The sequence below is a fragment of the Pteropus medius genome, unplaced genomic scaffold, assembly GCF_902729225.1.
Source record: "Pteropus medius unplaced genomic scaffold, Ma_sr-lr_union100, whole genome shotgun sequence".
Classification (NCBI taxonomy): domain Eukaryota; kingdom Metazoa; phylum Chordata; class Mammalia; order Chiroptera; family Pteropodidae; genus Pteropus; species Pteropus medius.
In genome coordinates this window covers 12,233,322-12,254,037 of record NW_024354502.1, presented here as the reverse complement: position 1 = coordinate 12,254,037, position 20,716 = coordinate 12,233,322, and the positions used below count along the sequence as shown (strand labels likewise).

At 31.8% G+C, this 20,716-nt stretch overlaps 1 protein-coding gene across 1 annotated transcript in view; it reads right to left on the bottom strand.

Annotated features, from left to right (window-relative positions):
* Positions 1 to 20,716, bottom strand: part of CSMD3 (CUB and Sushi multiple domains 3) — a 1,005,898-nt gene that overhangs the window by 88,528 nt on the left and 896,654 nt on the right. Inside the window, exons 41-45 of the mRNA XM_039853604.1 lie at positions 18,991 to 19,107; positions 15,399 to 15,608; positions 12,801 to 12,989; positions 11,935 to 12,112; positions 10,899 to 11,044 (exon numbers count right to left, since the gene is read on the bottom strand). Of these exons, the coding sequence (XP_039709538.1) occupies positions 10,899 to 11,044; positions 11,935 to 12,112; positions 12,801 to 12,989; positions 15,399 to 15,608; positions 18,991 to 19,107 (840 nt within the window). The remainder of the gene's footprint in view (positions 1 to 10,898; positions 11,045 to 11,934; positions 12,113 to 12,800; positions 12,990 to 15,398; positions 15,609 to 18,990; positions 19,108 to 20,716) is intronic.

The following is a 20,716-nucleotide window of genomic DNA, read 5'->3' as shown; positions in this document are numbered from 1 at the left end:
AGCACAGCTGTACACAGACGAGTTACACTCAAAAAGAGAAGACTTGCTGAGAAAGAAGCCCAGGGCAGAAAAGTATAACCTGGATTTTTGAGAAAAAGTTTACCTGAGACTAACAATGAGGATTTTGAAAATTGTTTTCCTGAACTTAGACCTTAAAAGGAATACAATTATCAAGATAAAAGGTAATTGTATGAAATGCCACAGCAGAAAGAGAAAGGGGAGGGGAAGATACAGAGAGCTTTATGTAGAGAAATAAATCCTTACGAGATTATGGTTCAAGAGAAGCATTTTATCTGATCTTAATGTAGAACAGAGGTCAACTCAGAAGTGAAAGAAGTGCAGAGATGCCCATATGTGTATTATTTTACCTCTGTTTGCCTGTAAAGTTATTTTTAATCTTCGTGCTAATCATATCATTTTCTTATTTAAAAAGAAGCACTTTTTTTTTTTTTTATCAATGAGCAATCCATGACTATTGCATTGGTAGAATGTGCTTAGAATGACCTAGATAATTCAGTTGCAGAGTTTAAAAGATTAGAATTTATAAATTACTAATGAGGAGTATGATGCTCAGACAGACTGTGTTATTTTCCCAAGACCACATGGGTGCTGTGAGCTAAATTCTCTTATTCTCTACCATCACCAGCAATTTTACAAACTGTTTCTACAGTCGAGGGATCATCTTTGGGCCACGGAGGGTCTAAGGAGGCAGGATGTCTTTACCTCCTGCCAACCACCTCCGTAAGAGCAATTCTATTTTCATCAATTTTATAGTTTTAAATTCTGAATAAACTTTCTTTTGGGCAAATGTGCTACAATCTCCACCTAAGTAATATCACTGATTCTTTTGACTTTAAGTCTGACTTTGTGTCTCAATTCCCAATTTTATATCACCAAGATAAGCATCTCTTACGAGCTTCTTTTCCCTTACTCTGTTTTTTTTCTAATCACAGAACTCTCTGTTGTGGCACATGTAATCATGACTTGTTTCAAAATTTATTATTATCAAAATTTATTTATTATTTATTAGCTTATTTGTTCATTGTTTGTGTCTCTATCAAGACTTTAAGTAACATGAAGAGCCTGCTTATCTGCCCTTTTCATTGCTCCTATCACTATGCTTATAATCCAACAAATATTTGCCAAATAATATACAAACTATATGTTTCCTTGAGAGGAGAAATAGTCTCTGAACAAACAGTCTTACTTAAGATGACTCTCAACTCTAAACCTGCAAATGGAGATGAAATAGAGGCAATTACGGGTCAGAGTGCTAGAGAACAGGGTCTGAAGAGAAGCTGCCTGAGATGCTTTTGAGTGTTTGACTATAATTTTGATTTCAATGTAAAAGACAAGAGATAAGGAAAGGAACTCGTTTGTATCTGTTTTTCTTTAGACTCCCAAAGGCAAAGTATGACAAAAGGTTAAGTCATAAATAGCTCCCAACAATTCTATTTTCAATCTTCATTAACTTCTATCAGTTTGTTAAAATAAGTCTAAAGTTTGTCCAGTGTCTTTCTATTGTTGCTGCTAACATCTCAGTGCGGATCTCTATCATTTCATACTTGTTGTACTGAGTTGAGTAGTGTCCCCCAAAATGTTTATCTTCCCCGAAACCGTATTATGTTATTTGGAAGTGGGCTTGTTGTAGATTGTTACAAGTTGAGACCATATTGAATTAAGGTGAGCCCTTAAACCAGTATGACTGCTGTCCTTATAAAAAGAGACAAGATAGAGATGGACACACAGGGCAGACATGTGATGATGGAGACAGAGACTGGAGTGATTTATCTCCAAACCAAGGAATGCCAACCACATCTGGCTATCACCAGAAACTCGGACACGGCAAAGAAGAATCCTCTACTGTCTTCAGAAAGAGCATAGTCCTCTTGACACACTGATTTCATACTTCTAGATTCCAGAATCAAGAGAAAAAAATTATTTGCTTAAGCCACCCAGTTTGTGGTGCTTTGTTACAGCAACCCTAGGAAACTAGCACTTCTGTGTTATTAAATTGGCCCACAGGATGTTCCTTGCCTTCTGCATCTTTCTGAGGCAATCTTCCTATATACAAGTGACGTGGTAGCAGAATTACGACCGTATTTACATGAAATCTACTGTATGCAAAGGATTCTGCCAGGTACTTTACATGAATTATTTCATTTAATTACCAAATTACTATATCAAGATAGGTGTAAATGTGCCCATGTTGCAAAAAAGAGATATTAAATTTCAGAATGCTTGAATCATTTTCCCAGGTCACAGAGCCAGAATTTGGACCAAACTCTGCGTGAAAATTAAGCCATATTTTCTCCTAGACAAATCAACCTAAAAAAGAGAATTATTTTGAGGCTGCCATTTCTCTATCAATTTACAGTGGCTTTTCACAGCCTACAGATTAAATTTATAATTCTAGATAATGTAAGTTTTTTACCTTAATTCATGCCAATCCTCAGATGAGAGTAAGCATTCTATAAGGGAAAGTTATTATTATATCAAATTGGAATTCCGTGCCTTCCAGATATTTGCTGTTCACAGATAATAAGAATATTTAGTAAAATAGTAATATTTTCTACTTTTCCCTTTCATTCATGAAAGACATTTTGATTTGGCAATTACTGAAATAATCATGAACAAAACTTAGGCATATTATCTTGGTTGGTAGGAGCAGGGTATTAAAGGGCAATGGTTTGAGCTGTGAAGTATCAGATGTGTGGTAATTAGAGGCAATAAAGAAGTATTAAACACTATAGCTCCACTTCTCTTTCTGAAGATGTTTCTATTCAACCTATCAACATTATGAGAAAATATATATCCTCCAATTTGTGTTACTTTTGTGGACAAAGCAGCCTAAGCTATTATTTACTCTGGAAGCAGGCTGCTTGTGTTCCAATCTTGGTTCTGCGACTTCCTAGCTCTATGACCTCAGGCAAATTGCTAAGGCTCTGTGCTTCAGTTTTCTCACCTGCAAAATAAACATAAAATTAGGTTTGTTAATATATTATAAAGTGCTTAGAACAGTGCCCGACACATATTGTCATTTCAAAGGGCAAGCACAGTCCTTGTCTGTCGAAGGTTAACACCAGACTGCTTTGATGGCAGTTGTAAACACAGACAATCTCAATCTGACATGACCTTACTCACAACCCTGATGTTGTTCCACAGCCTAGCACTCATGTGACTTTCCAGAATACATCAAACAATTCTTTTTGTTTCTGTTCTGATTTAAATTGTTTATACTTTGAAAATGCTGAGATACTTTGCTTGACATTAATGTACATTATACCATAACATAAAGTCCTTGAGTTCAGCAACTCATTGTAGAGTTCTGTATCATATGTGTTGTACATGTCTGTTGTCTCAAAACTGCTAGCACAATGCCCTGGAAATCATATTCAATAAATACTAACCGATAACTAATTGAATTAAAACAATACCCCCATCCTCTGTAATGTATACACTTTGGAAGAAAATAAACAGGTGTAGGATAAATATACCCAATACCATATAGGTTAGAATTATAGGTTGCTTGAATTGGAAGTCACCTTATAAATCACCTATTCTTCATTTCGGGGTGGTGGAGGGAGAAGGATGCCTAGCGAAATGAGGTAGACAAGGTCACACAGCCAGTTACTGGCAGAACTGAAACTTTTAAATTGTGTCATTTAAATTTTAAATAGTATTAGCATATATTTCAGTCCATGCTTTTCATGGATTGTTCCACTTAGAAACAGCTTCACAATTATGACCATTAATGAAAAAGCTGCATATTTACATATTTAAAATTTACATTTTATTTAAATCCGTGTTCTCTTTAGAAGAATCATTTTATTTGAAATGTCACTCAGTTTTAAAACATCATTTACTCTTTAGTAACTACCTTAGGGCATCATACTCTACCTGTCAGAGTTTTCTGAGGATGACTATTGTTTGAATAGTGCTGTTTTTGTTCAAATGTGTACAGATGTCTGGTTCCTGATAAACAAATTTGATTTTTTAAATTGCTTTAGGGTTTGATTCTGGCAATATATTTTGGTTATTTTTAATTTTCCATTTTCTTTGTAACGATACATTCAACCTAATTCCAGAAAAGATGCTGTATTTATCTTCTTCAGTTCATCTGGCTATTAAAGGCTTCTTAAAAAACAAAACAAAACAGAAAAACAGAACACTGGCAAATTGCCATTCCTTCTTTAAACCAGAAAAGGACAAATATACAACCTTTCTGCCAAAGAAGGACACAGTTTTCTTACAGAAGGGGCGGGGGGAAAACACCATAATGTTCCCTTATATACTCTTAGATCTTTATAACCACCGGTACTTCAGTGGTGACCCAGATTAGTTCACATATAAAAATTTCATGATATAGGGAAAATTTGGAAGAGAAAAAAGCATTGATAATTACATGTTCAGTTATGTAATTCTGGCATGTTATTTCAAAAGTTATGTAAAATAAGTTTAAGCAGTTCCACTTGAAAGCAGACTTAGGAGTGTTTAAATAAATGTTCTCCTAGTTATAATTAAGAGATAAAAATAATATATTTTTTTCCATTTTAGAACAACCCTGCTAGCGAGTTGACATGAACCACACAGGTAAGTTTCAGCAGTGCTTAAATTACTTTTAAATATCCTTTTTGCTCCATTAATATTTTGTAATTAGTTGGTTTCTTTACCTATATAAAGAAGAACCTTAGAAATCAAGAGAAAATGCTAATCCCTGGATTTACAGGTAAAACAGAAAATTCTCTTGGTATTTCCCTAGAAATGGAATTGAAGCAGGATAGATAGTCTAGGGATGTCCCTTCCCCTCCAGGATAAAGCTCCAGAATTTCTCCTTTGTCCTTTGTTCAGCTAGCCCTCTTCTTATTTTAGCTCAAGCAAGGGGAGATAAAACAAAACTAGTCCATTCTAGCTTAGATGCCATCTTGGGCTGAGACCTGAACTTTGGTTAATTATAATAGCATTAGAATGATATATGCATTGCAAATACGATAGCTCCCATCATGTACCTGAGGCCATGACACTTCCAGAAACACCAAATAAGAATGGAAGAGTTGGAAACTGAGCTCCTCTCCTACCAGAAGGAGACAACAAGGCTATGTCAGTACCAGTCTCCAGGTTCTGCCTCAAAACCACAAAAGTCCATAATCCAGACATCCTCAGGGGCCTTGCCTTCAGAGTTCACCGGCACTTTCCTCTTAAGTGTGTACTTTGCTTTAATAAACCTTGAGCTTTCTTGCTTGATGTTTGTCTTGCCCTTGAATTCTAGGTCAAATCATAAGACAAAAACCTGGTCACTGGAGCTCTGGGCCAAGTCCTCTCTTGGACTTCCGCCCCTGACGAGCTCTCTGGGATCAGAAGCGTAATAAACAAAGCTGTTGGGAAATCTCTTGAATTATCCTAAGAAATTCCAATATCTGCTGTATGAATTGACTTCTCTACATGTTCAAGTATCTAATTGAAAGTATGCTGCCTTAGTGCTGAGCCCATTAGAATCTGAGAAGTAAGGTGCCAAGGGTCTCTCCTCTACATGGTTATTACCGGGAACAGCACATCAGCAGTGACAATTTGTTCTTTGTCAGTCTCTATTTTCCTCTCCTTGTTCATTACCATAGTTTGATTTGCTTTTGGCTGTGAAGGAACATGCTATAACTATCTTTATCACTTTACACTACTCTGCATATTAGAAAGAAAAGAAAACAAAAATCAAAACAAAACAACTCCTGTGTACTGTCAGCTTGAGAGGGCCTGGCTCTAACTATAGGTCATGCTTTTCTACTGTTGACCATTTCACTAATGACTAACATCAGACATGATAATTCTTTGACCTTGATGGAACAAGACAAAAACAAGACCATTTCATTATCATGTCTGAGCACAGAAACAAACAAACAAACAAACAAAAACCAACAATACAGTCCAAACCACCTAAATGACCAAGATTCTTCCATTTCAGTTAGTATGAGTGAATGTTGTTTTCATATCAATTACAGTTTTAGGCATGTTCCATTCCTTTTACCTTTTAGAAAAAATAATTATTAAGATACCCAATTATAGAACTACTCCAATGTTCTAACAAAACCCATTCCAGGGGAAAAGCATGCCTCCTTGAACCTTTCCAGAACTATCCTGCATAGTCCAAATCCCATTACTAGTTTCCTCTAACACCGTCTTAACTGAGCTGCCATGGGGTCCCACATGGTGCATTGTCTCACTCGTTACAATGAGCCAATAAACCCAACTTTATTTAATTAAAGGTGTACTCCTGATGGACTTTAGCTGGAGGGGACTGAGAGTAAGATATTATAGAAAATAAATACCATCACTTATCAATAAGTGAGCACATATAGCAAAATGTCAAAATATAGTAAGCACTTTTGACATGACTTTTAATCATTTAAGTAATCACTAGGTGATCATTAAATAATAGTAAATTACATTATCTTTTTCTCACAACAGCTTTACTACTAGTTTGGTGTTTAGCTTCAACATAGGTATTCATATATAACTGTATGTTGTCTATACCCCCTATACTCTCTGGACATCAAACAATGGAACACTTTATGAGTTTAATATATTATCTATTGAAATACAAAAGGAGGTAAGATCTCTAGGTTGTGTGAGGTATAGAGTCACACAGTTCAAAGCAATGGTGATTTATATTTTATATAAAATGTATCCTTATATATGCAGCAGTCTCTTTTAGGATGAGACTTTATGGAGTTAAATAAACTTGTGCCCCAATACAGCATTTATCGTAAAATAAACACTGTCATTATTTTATGTAACCATAAAAGACTTTTCAGGTTTTTTCAATGCAAATCTTAAAAATAGTCTGAAAGTCAACATAAAATCAACTAATTCTTTCACAGATATGCCAATAATAGAAAACAATAAATATAAATAATATAAATTGTTAAACTATATTATGATCACTAAGAAAATTTGAGTGTAAATTGAGTACCCGAATACTCTGAGATTAGAAAAAGAGATGACTTGGATAATGATTTTAAGCATTAAAATGATCTCTTCTATTTTAAATTAATAGATATGTATCCTAGCTATACTATAGCCCCCTAGATGTTTTGATTGGCATAAGTCAGACTCTCAGTAAAACTTATGTTCTCTTCACATAGTGACCACAGCACATTTTGGGAACAATAAAGAAAACACACTAAGTTGTGATAAACATACCAACATGTTGTGGTCAGCTTCTAGGTCCTGGGGAAGAGAAGCATAAGAAGTGTGAAGCTCTAAGCGGTAATTAAGGGGACAATTTTCTAGAAAATAAGATGACCTATCACTTTGCTAAAACTAATAATAATTTTTGCTAAAATTTTAAATAAAAATTAGGTTTACATACCATTAAATATAATTTATGCATGAGATAATACTAGTTTAGGACATTGTTTGACAGTAAAAACTCAATATATTTTAGCTATTATTTTATTGCTGTTGCTGTTGTCATTATTTAAAAGAGGTCATTCTTTGGAGTCAGATCTATTTCATATTCTAGGCAACACTTCTACTTATTAGTTCTCTGGCTTTATGTAAGTTACAAATTTTTTCTTTCAGTTATTTTATTATTAAAATGGAAATAATACTTACCTTATAGAGTTATTACAAAACAGCAATAATACATGGAAAGTATCCTAGCATAATGCCACACATATTAAGTTTTCAGTCAATGGCACCTATCGCTATTATAGTATCATTCAAAGTCGGTGTCTGCAAAAACATGTTTAAATAGGTTTTGTATAATTTACTTTCAAAGAGTCACTGATTAGGATCGAATGTTGTTATTATTTCTTATAAGCCAACCCCATCTTGAGTCTATGGAAGATATCAGAAATTCTCACTTTTTACTTTAGGGAATTACAATTATGGCAATACAGAGAGAGAGAAAAACATTTCCTCTGACGAAGAAGCAATTTCATATATGAGATAAAGGGCCTCAACATTTATACCTGTCCTATTTTTTTCACCACACAGAAATTTCATTTTGCAAAGCTTTTTATGAATGGTATTTTTGATCATGAAAGACTTTATAAAAATGATATTTTATAAAGAACAGATGGCTGGCTGAATCTCATAAAGGAAGTCAGATTAGAGAGAAAAAACACTTTTTTTCTTTTTTCAAACATTTAAAAAATATATTAATAAATAAAATCTAAATGATCAGTCAATAATAAAAATACAAAAGGGTTAAGAAGCAGAAATGTGATCTATGCCCTAAAAAAAGCATTCACTATTATTAAACTCACAGGCTTATAAAACAATATACCATATTGTAATCACGTTCTTAAAAGTTTGGTTAAAAGAGTAAGTGCAATCATAGAGAAGATGATAGTGATCCCTATGAGTTCAAAATATCAAGAAATGGAGGAAATGGGACTTAAGATGGAGAGACTTACGGAACTGAAGATGAGGAAGAAACCATTTAAGAATGGAAGTTTAGGAGGCAGCAAGAGAATGAATCTGACTGAAGTCAAGGTAGACACTGGGCAAGGAGATTAAGTGAACCAGACTGCAGGGTAGCTTTAAATTTGATTTAATGTAGGCATCATGCATTCTTGAAAAGGTGAGTCAGGATGAAAGCAGTGCTTTAGGAAAATGATCCTGAGAGGGCTGGATCATGTAAGGCATCTGTCAATTTTAACATGAGCCCTGGCTACATTCTCAAATTTCAAGGTTATTTTAAGGTTTAGGTAAAGTTCCCAGAGATGTTGATTCAAATGTCAGGCTTCTTTAGGCTCTGAGGTGTGTGCCTTATTATGAAATTTAAAGTATAAAATAAATGCTCTATTAGAAAACCTAAAATGTAAGATAAGGTATGGTAATGAAAGGAACATTTACTGAACATCTGCTCTGCCAGGCACTATGTTAACTGTATATCATCCACAGTCTCCAATTCTCATATCATCTCTGCAACATAATACTGTTAATAGTAATAATGATAGCAATTACTTGCGTTGAGCTATGCAACACTGCCAATACTGAGCACTTTTTGACCAAAAATTTCATATGGTTCAACCTAATTTATGCCAGTAATTACAGTAATTTTTACATATACAGTATTTCATTAGTCCACTTAGCAGTTGTTGTATATAAAAAAAAAAAAAAAAAAAGTGGAGATGAAAGAGTAACTTGTCCAAAGTCAACTGGACAATGAAGCACTAAATAAATACTTGATCTTATTATCCCTAAGCTAATTCTGTTCTTGTTATACATGACTCAAAACCTAGTTATAAAACAGGTGAAACAGTTTGGTATGAGAATACATGTATACATTTAAATAAGTATCTATGTAAATCCACATTCAAATTTTGTATGTATACAAACATTCTGTAATTGTAATGTTTTCTATGTTACTACACATACACATGCATCCTTTTCTCTGACAATATTTCCCCTTTGAAATATCTCCTAAGATTTATAAGAATTTTACACTCCCTATAAGGTTATCTTATAAATATTTATGGTCCATCAGTGAACAGTCCCTTCTTTGCCATTTGTTCAGGCAGGGCACAAAATAACCGAAATTTATACAGGGATCCACGAAGAGAGAAAATGTACAAAATGCAGTTCAGCAACTAATTCATTTCTTGATCTTAACTATTCTTTAATTTATTGCTTCCTGAGTTATGATTATCTGTCAAAGTAATAAAGCTATTGTTATAGTCTGACAGTATTTACATATTACCAGCATCAATAACTAAGTCAGTAAAAAAGATAAATTAATTATTAAAAAATCAAAAGCCTGAATAAAAGTTAGAACTGAACATCCCCTTCATAACTGGCTATGCTGGAGTGTACATGAAACTCTAGCAGCTGTGGGTCTCGGTACCATCAACTGGCTAATAAATGCTGAGACTAAACAATCCAAATATTTTCTGGTCTATTCTCTGACTATTTCTAAACCTGATATTCTTTAATGTGAGCATAACCATATTTGACTTACCATACTTTTTATGGAATGTAAGATTTGAGTATCAAAGTTTTACCTTTTATTTTAAAAAAGTAAAAATATTAAATTGTACATTAATGTAATGGACAAAGTAAATGTTCATGTTGCAAATGTTCATATAACTTGCAAATTTAATTTAGCAGCTTATTGATCTAGTGAAATACTCATGGAATTGGTCTGAAAAAGTCATATGACGCTGAATGTGTTTCATGGAAATACTATCATAGCAGATAAAGGAATGTAATTTTTAGAAATAAGTATTTTCTTATTTATAATGAGATAAAATCAATTTGATATAAAAGAAAATTTTTAAAAACTCTGTGAAACCATCTGCATGTTCTTTCAAAAAGTTAATGTTATGAGGAGAGGACCCAGAATAATTTTATACAAAGAATTAAAATTGAAACTTTTCATAAATTATTGCATAGGAGTAAAAGCTATGAATTTAATAATCTAGATTAGTCACTTAACTGTAAGATTCTAGACTAGATATAGTTTTGAAACAAGAGTATAAATGAATGAGTAATAAGATCTAGAGCATAAAAGTATTAGATGCTAATTTTAGAAAGACTCACAGCAGGTTGAATTACAAATTTAAACATTTTGTATTGAAAAATCTATTAATGTCTCAAAGTTACACATAATAAAATATGAACAGCTGGTTCTCTTTTATTGGTTTCCTTGTAAAAAAATGATTATTTTCTACTTGGTAATTACTGGCTAATTTATTTCTAATTTCATTTGCTTACATTTTAATGTCCCTAGACTCTTAGAAGAGGTCTTTCTTGCAAGTAAATATATTTGAAATGATAAATAAAATGTCAAATTCTAATACCTTTTCACTTATTAGTTAAATATATTTTACATTCAAATTTTCCAGTATAATTTTAAACAGTACCAAATGAAATATAAACTCTTAGATAATACGAACCATGATAACTGAGCACAAAAAAGCCACTTGTTGTGAAATCACTGTGGAATTTGATTAGAATCTGATTTGAAGTGCTGTAGACTGATTCCAGAGCAGTATTGCCACTGAACTGCCCGATCTGAGGCGAGTTTTGATCTGGCCCATCCCTGTTAGAGAGAGACAGAGTGGAGACAGGGGAGAGAGAGATTGAGATTAATTTTTTGGAGAGTTTTCCACAAAGTTTAATAAAGATATACCATATCGGATGATAAAGCTGCAATAGATTAGGTAACCAATGAATGCCAAATCATATTGGTTTATTTTATATTTATTTAGGCGATAAATTTTAAAAATGTAAAGTATAAAAATAGATCACATTTTTACCTAAGTGAAATGCATCCATATTAGCAGTGATCAATTACATTGTCTTTGGTATCCTGACCACAATCCAGAGCCTCCCAAATGACTGAAGTTTGCCCAACTTTTATTTTCTTCAAAATAAGCTTGAATATCATTGACTGTTAAATTTAGAAAGAATCATAGAACGCATACAATAGTTCTATTAATCGACTGTCAATAATTAGTTCAGATATTTTCTTTGTGATATAGTTTTAAATAAAAAAGTTTTAATTAACAGGATAACAATACAAATATATTTTATAACATTATTATGACAGAAATTCAATAGTTATATTAAATAATTGTGATTTGAATATAGCCTTTTAATTTTCACTGGTTTTGTAGAGACCTTTCTTACCTTAAACTTACTCTGATGTTAGTTCCCTGTTTTTGCATATTTATTTAATAATAAATTTAAATATTTTTTCACATATAAAGTTTTGTTCAGTATTCAGCTACTTTATGAGCAAATAAGCCAAAACCTATTTCTTTTATTTTTCTCATTCTACAAAACACATACCGTCACCCTCAGTTACTTATACTAATTTAAATATCAGATGGCAATTTTGCTTACAAAGAATCATAATATATTTTCATTCCTACCTCGTTTCACGGTTATATACAGTTGAATCAATCAACAACAATGATCTTGGCTTACCATACAGTAATGAAATCATAAATTGGTTCTGTTTGAAGGACAGTAAAATTGATGTAGATTCCATTCCCAGGCGGTACTCTTACAAGCCATAAACAGTCTTGAAAGTTGGGATATTCATCAGGATACCCAGGAGAGTAAATGGTGCCATTCATTGCAGTTATATTCCCTCCACAAAGAGCTAAGGAAAAGATATAAAACAAAATGTTAAAATAGCAATCAATTAATCATAGAGAAAAAGCAAATACTTCATATCTCTTAGGCAGTATAAAATACATCTGTATTGCTTTTACATCAATTACATATACAAAATGAAGTTTCAAACCATGAATGAAATATAGTTAGTTTTTATTTATTTTTCAATATGAGGCATGCTATAGTTATTAACTATCACTAGATTAGTAAATTATATTGTCTTTTCTTCTTTTTAAATATTTTATTAATATGTACACCGTGCAATTCTTATTTGCCTATATCGTGTATACACATAAGGCTTTATAAGAGGTTAAAGGCATTTTTATTTGACAGGTGTTTTTTTTTTTTTTAAAGGAAATGAGCCCAAATTCAGTAGCCGTATCTGGGTTACTGGTTTTTCTAAGAATGACTATTAAACACACGCATGTGCATCCACACAGACACACACTAAATAGCTCTAAAGTGTTGACTTTATTTTCACTTCCTATGGGGAATGTTAGGACTTCTGCCAATAACGATGAAATCAGTTATTCATTATGGAGTGTTAAGGGTTTGACCTGTGTACTAACTGTAATTATTCAACTGAAAGAGAGATTGTATGTTTAGCAAGCTATTTCAAGACGAAGACATAAAAGTCTGCTAAAACAAAAATTATTAAACACAGATCAGCATACCTTCACACCTTGGAAGTGGATGATTCCAATTACGACTCAGTCCATGAAGGCAAGTGAGAGCTGGATTTCCAATCAGTGTGTATCCAGGAAAACATTCAAATGAAACCGTCTGGCCCACAGTAAAGTCACTGCCGATCACAAAGCCGTTTCGAAATGGGCGTGGATCAGGACAGCTTTGCAACTGATAGGCTACAAAAGGGAAAAAGAAAGACATTTTTCCTTTCTAAATTTTGGAAGATCACAGATGAGAACTATTTGCAATTTGCAGAATACAGTGCTGCTTATAGTTGATTATAAATAGTAATTCAGGTTTATGGTAATTGATGTCAATGAGAATATGATATGAATTTCTTCTCATGTCTACAATTTTCACATTTAAAATGTTAGTACAATTCACAAAAATGCACTTGGTTTCTTCATCCACTTATGCAATCTATCCAAATTATAAGCTACAATTTTAATCAAACATTCTGATTTCTTTACATAGAATGTAATTTCTTCCTAGTTACATTGCATATACATAGAATAAAATAAACATATGTAAGCCTAATTCTGAGTCATTTTTATTTTTTATTATTTTTTCTCTAAAAGAAACAAGCCACAATATGTCTCTCTTGAGTTTCTCCAAAGAAGTTATCTAATAATATAAAGTACTAAGAAACAAATTTCCTTCTAATATGAATGTTATTCTTTAGTTATCATGGTATTTTTGGCACTGTAGTTTATCTGCATGTTTATTTGTTCATATTCCTCTTGTCCTACATTCTACATGAGATCTAAGTTCTTGTTTGTTTTGTTCATCATTGTATCCCAAAAGCTTTGCCCATTGCTCTTCACGTAGTAAGTGCATAATAAACACTGTATATAAAGTTTGAGTCTATAACTTGTGATTACTATGCATTTTTCCAAAATTCAGAAAGTTCTTAAAGTCTAAGCACAAGATAATCTGAAAATAACATTGATTCGGTGACTCTGTACAAATAACCTATTTCTCAAAAATGCTATAACCTCAATGATATAAATGCAGTAAAAGATAGCTTCAAAATAATATCTACTGATGATTGTAATACATTATGGCTCATGTCAATAATATTAATATTAGATCAATAACAGTAACAGATCCTTTATCTTTTATGCTTTTATTATGAAAATAACAAATCTTTAAGGACACGTTGGCAGAAAAATGCAATTAATGAAGTTCAAATTCTAGTTTTACATCATTCAAAAAGAACACCATCTTGAAAGAGGGAAAATGAGGGCAGGGAAAAGAAGATGAAGCCAGGTTTAAGGTTAAACAACGAAGTGCTGGCACGAGGCCCTGTACACTTGCTAAGGAAGGACAACTAGCGCAGGTGAGTCTCCTAGAAGCAAAGAAGAAAATCAGGTGACCAGTTGTTTCCAAAATAATTAAATTTCTTGGGAACATAGTTACTTTTGTACTGAGAGGTTGTAAAAATGACTCCTATTTTATATAAAAGATGATGTGTAATGTAATGCTCTTCAATTATGTATGCAAACATGATACAGATTATAATCATTTTGGACTCGTGGTTGGATGTTATGATGTCTATTTTAACTACACTTAAATGTCTTTTTGGGTACATACTTTTATTCAGCAAATATTTATTGTGCTTTCACTGTTCTAGGCACTTGAGATGCATCAATGAACAACACAAAGGTCCCTGCTCTTGTGGAGCTCCTATTCAAAAGTATTACACATTCGTGAAATACTTTAATAATTAGGGTGGAGATCTAAACAAATTTTAAATTATTTTGTTAAACATTGAATTCAATGGAATTATATTGCATAAAAATCATAAATTTATTTGATTTCAAATCTTAGGATTTTAGATCTGAAATATTATAATAAAAATAGTTGAAATGCACTAAATAATTACTAATGATATATATCATGGTATATATTTTCAATTCATTTTATCATATAAAATTCAAAACAACTTATCTAAGATATACTATTACTAATGCCATCATGCAAATGAAAAAAATAGAGTTGAGCCTAAGCCACTTTGTATTGAACAGGGAGAATCAACATTTGAGCCTAGGTCTATCTCAGTCCAAACTATTCAAAAGGGATAAAAATCTTGCTCAGGGTCATGTAGCACATTTATATGAGAAATAAGCCTAATGTATTATGATTGACAAAATATTTATTTCATATTTTCATGACCATAGAATGGAATTGAGGAACATTATATTATTCTATTATAAAGTAAAATAAAATAATTTTACATATAGTAGATAAGTACTACAAAATATCTTTTCAAAATATGAATTTTTACATAAAATCAAAGTCTTTGATAGCTTGCGTTGCTTAACTGCCTTGCCTTAACTTGCTTAATTTCATTCAGTATTAATTCAATCCTTTTTTCATGATTAGGATTTTCTAAGGTCTCAGAAAGACATCATCCCCCCTACATAGTTGACAGAAAATTTCAATAACAAAATCTTGTTAGTAGAAGCTTGCTTTGGTTTAGGTTTGTTTTAGTAAAAGAGAATATAGAAAATATTTATCGTTAGTTAAATGTTAGTAGCTGATTTTGGGTAAAATAAATTTTCATTTTTTATTATCCATCTCACCTTGGTATACAATGTGGAACCCTTGTTTGTTTTGTGAATAGTCACTGTGAAAATATAGGCTGGTTTCATGGGTTGTGCTAAATAAGGAAGATGGTATTTGAGGACCACTAAGTCGGCCAATAACAGTACTAGTTTCTGAGGATCCACTTCTTACTTCCAAATAATCATGTATGGTTTCTGTTGAAAAATTTACAAACTGGAGATGTACACCTAAAGAAGAAAAGCAAACATTAATACTACTTTATTTTATTTTTTTACCATATTAAATGCAGATAATGCACAAATATACACACTCACATTACTGTACTTAGATATGTTTCCATTTGAAAGGCCTATTCTCTACATCTGTGCCATGGGTTTGCTATAGGTCAAAGTAACATGACTGCTCTCAAATGCTCACTATTTGTCACATGGGAAAATCTCTTTCATTTTACTACAAGGTCACCATAGCAAAACTAACCAAGAAATTGACTTTCTTGTTTTTTAATATTATTTAAAATGATATAAATCACTTTTTAAAGGTAAAAAGCCACTCAGTAATCCATATTTTGTAAAATGCCAATTTGAGGCCAAAATATAATTGCAAAGTTTTTATACATTAATATAATCGAATTCCACATTTGCATTAGAAATTAGTCATTCATCTATAGAGGATAAATTAGCTTCTCTGAAGTATCATTCAGAGGCATATAATTTATCAGTGTGTTCTTTTAGTACTTAACTTTTCAGAAGGTAATGCTAAATTTTATATAATAGCTTTAATAAAACCTAGTGATCATTGTTATATGCTGTCATATTTTAAAATAGTCTCAATATCTTTAGAAACAAAACTAAAAGATAAGAGAGTAAAATCTCTTTAGGATGGAAAAAAAATAAAATAAAAGCCTCATTAAGATATATATGCCCAATTCAATTAATATTCAATTTTAGTGAATTCAATGTTTTTTCTTACTATTATTCTCTAATAGTTAATAATAAAATCTGACATTTATTATTCTTTTTGCTAGGTGCTGTTTTAAGTGTTTATATGTGCTAATTTATTTAATGCTCACAGTTACTCATGAGAATGAGAAAACTGAGGCACAGAGAAGCTAAACAAATATGCTAAGTTTATACAACTTAAAAGCTGAAATTCAAACTCAGATACATTGGCTTTTGAGCCCCTGCTTCTAATAACTATATTGTGGTTCTCAAGTAAAGTCACATTTTGTCACTTGAAAAAGAGTTACATGGAAATTCTTTTTTTACACAGAAAAAGAGTTCCAAAAACAAATAATTACGAGAAATATTGAAAACATGGTTTAAAATATTAAACATGTTCTTGTACAATTAGAAAACTTCTTAGAACTTTGAACATGCTACCTTAATATGTGAGGCCCCAAGATGTGCATATTTTTTTCTAAAAATTTTCCTTAGGTCCCCTTTTCACAAATTATCCTATCAATAATTGTTTCATAAAAATGAGAAAATATTTTTATAACTGTTGATCTGTATTCGATTTTCTTTTAAAAATTATAAAGTATTTGTTCAAATACATTAGAACTAATATTTTAAAAATGTTTTAAAGGGTACTTTTGTGTATTGTATTTTTTAAATTTTATTTTATTATTAGTTTCAAGTGTACAGTACATTGCTTAGACATTTATATAATTTATGAAATGACCCCCCTGATTATCTTCCCTCTGACTCTACACACAGCCATTACATTAATGCTGACTGCATTCTCTAATATTTGATTTAACCAAAACTCAAAGATAACAGTGGGGTTATTTAATCAAATGTAATAGGATCAGAAAAAGTCTCAGATGTTTTCATGTCTAAAATAGACACGTTTTCTTTTTAATTCTTAATGAACTTGGTATTTAAAAGCAAGGAGTCATCAGCCTCAGGTAAGTTGAATATGATATAATGGAACTATTGAAAATATATTTATTAATGTATTTTAAAATAATTCACTTAGTTCCATGAGAAACATGGGATGAGCCCTCTTAAGTGAGTAGTAAAAGACATATAAGTATAGCCATACTGGTTCAAATCTGTTATTCATATTTGTCAGTATTCTCTTTCAATCAGTGGACAGAGTTTGACTACTTCAAACTAATGATGTTTCCATATTGTAGACAGAATAATCCTAATTAGAAAACCCCTATGCATCTTTCTGTCAGTGGCTTCCTATTCCCCCCAGACCTCAGACCAGTTGTCACATAGTGTTCAGGCTTGTTGAATTTCTTCAGCTTTCTAATCTGCATCTTTCCATGTGTCACTCTGTTTACCAAGAATTTCCGTCTCATTCCCCATGGACCGACCCTCTGTTCAGCTCTTGTCTTTAAAGTCACAGTTCAGGCATCACGTCCTTAGACAAGACTTTCCTACCTTTCCTAGACTAGGCTGGAGAGTCACACTAAATACAAGCCTATAGTCTTTATTATACTTTAATAGTATATGTGACTATCTGTCTCCTCATTGTGACTTTAACTTATCGGAGAAAACATAAAAAGTTTGTTTCACTTACTATGCCTTTTATCCAAGCACTTAACACAGTATCTGAAGTATAATATGTACTCAGTAAAGAATTGTCAAAACCATGAGTTTCTGTGAATTTATATAAAACTTTTAAATATGAATTTGTATTTTGAGGCTGTAGATGCTTTTGGGTAATCAGGCACTTAAATTCAGTCCTCAATAAGATAGAAGAGAACTTCTTAATTGCTCTAAATCTACCAGGTTTGTGTTTCAAGGAGCACATGTGTATGATGTCATCCCACTATATACATTCATCACAAGTGGCATTTATCACATTGTACAATGATCTTTTCTATACAAAACTAGGCAGTTTTGTATAGACTCATCCTGGTCTTCTTTCTGTGACTTAATAAACAAGTGTATCCTCAATCTAGCACTTCTATTTATGCATTTACAGACTGATGTGATATGAAGAAGCTGCAAGAAAATACATTTGTGATATACGAGTGAGAAAGAATTTATTAAATGCAATATATGTATATTGCAATATATCCAAAACCCTAGGAATTATATTATTAGAGTTAGAAAGGTACTACATTTACATGGGTATTTAAACCTAATATTAGAAAATTTGTACTACTTTTCAAATGCAAAATCTTATTATTTACAATGAATATTGGATGAATTAAATAGATTACCGGAAAATAATTTATCTATATGCTACTTGGTATAAATAATAAGAAAAAAGTTACAAAAACAATTCTTTGTGAAAATCATCTTGAATATATCATTGCCACACAAATCTAACTCAGGATATATCCACACATATTGATTGGAAAATATGAAGTTATCTATCTCTCTCTCTCTCTCTCTCTAATCTACCATATATCTATCTACCTATCCTATGAAATTAGAAAATGCCCATATTGTTTCAATTGTCCAAGTATTCCAGGTGAAATGTATTTGGTTTAAGAAACAATGATCCAAATTTCACTCTTCAATTTACGTAACTGTATGTAAACCAGACTAAAGTGTAATCTGCGAATATTTTATATTACACATTGAAATTTCTTTTTAAAGATGGATTTAATGACATCAAAAACTCTTTATGTGTTTTAAATATACATACCAAAACCTATGGGCAGCTTTATTGTCCATGTGCAATCTAAACTGCTGGGGTAGTTTCCAGGAAACCCAGGGCTGAGGATCACACCACTGAAATCTGACATAGCACCACCACACTGAGCTGCAAGATAACAGAGGCCCCACATAAGCCAGACTAGTGGAATACTTTACCATATTAATAACAGATTGAAATAATTTCATTTTAATCAAGTCTCTAAATTAAAATTGTTTGATATAAATTTTAATATTGTCAGCTCTCATTCACCACACACTAGTAATCAAATATAATCAATTGACAACTCATTTATGAAAACAGCATAAAGAGACAATATATTTCCTTTCTCAGCACAAAATGCAAGTCAAATCAATTCTAGCACAGTAAGGAGGAGCTCATGGGCAGTGAATACAATAAAACAAGGAGTACATGTCCTTTTCCACAGCTGGGAATTTATTTCTCATCCTTAAGAACTTCCAGTGATGTTTTGATTCATTCCAAAGATGATATAATTTAGAATAAAATTAAGCCAGCAACATCCACTCTAAGTACCATGTTCAAGAGGGAACCATTTTCACAATCCTCTTTTTACGCTTTTTGTGAGAAGGCTAAATAATTTTAAGAAAAATATTAGTAGCTCTTGGTAATATCTGAGGAATTCACATATGAACATGGGATATGGTTTCACTTTACTCTAAAAGAATCTAGACAAAGAATAGGAAGTACAAAACATGTTAAAAGATAAACCCAAGTTTGATAATTTTGGCATAATTTATCAATGTGCTTTTTTAGCAATTCTTAGTACGCTGATTTACTACTGATAAACTAAGCAAAAATTATAAGAACAGATAATTATCCAAGTTTTAATTTTTACATGATTAAAGATAATTATTTAACATGTAGTAAAAGAGCAATTGCATTTTGGAAACTAATTCTTTTAAATTAATATTTTTATCATTTCAGAAGGACTAAAAAGCACATCAGTTAGTTGTGGGTTGAAGAGTTAAATTTCATGATTGCACATCAAGTTTGACAGTTACCTATATAAAACACTTACCTGCAATTCTATTTATTTATTTTTTTGTTAAGAATAGCAAAAGATAGATACTCAAACTTCAGGTTATATATCATAAAGGTAAATTCAGTAGAAATTTTTATCATTGTCTTATATGATATCAATAATAAGTTTATTGATATCACATAGTTGCTATATTTAACTATGTGAACTGAATAAATTATGTACAAGGTAGATTTTACTAGGAAGATATAAATAATCTTGTAGCCTGCATATAAATCTTTTTCTCAGATGTGATTACCACTGAGATCTAAAGATACACCTATATACTATTCCAGCCTTCTGAAATCTCAGTTCATCTATCCTTAAACTAGAGCAATTTTCAATGTATATACATATATATCATATATATCGTTAATATTCACCAACACCTTTTTGCAAAACTTGATTTTCCACATATATTCATCACACAATCTGATAATTAGTAAATTGTTAAAATATTTTTGAAAATCAAAAATAGTTTTAAAGTTTCTGGCAAGACTAATTGTAGATTTGTTTTGCCTTATTCTGAACTTGGACTAATGAACACATAGACTACTCTTTGCTTTCTTGCCTTCACAATCTCAAGTCTTTGAGTTGCTCATTGTCCCTCTAATTTTGCTACTTTCCATCTCTTTAGGTAGGATATGCAAACCCTGTCTTCTGCATTGTCCACCTTTC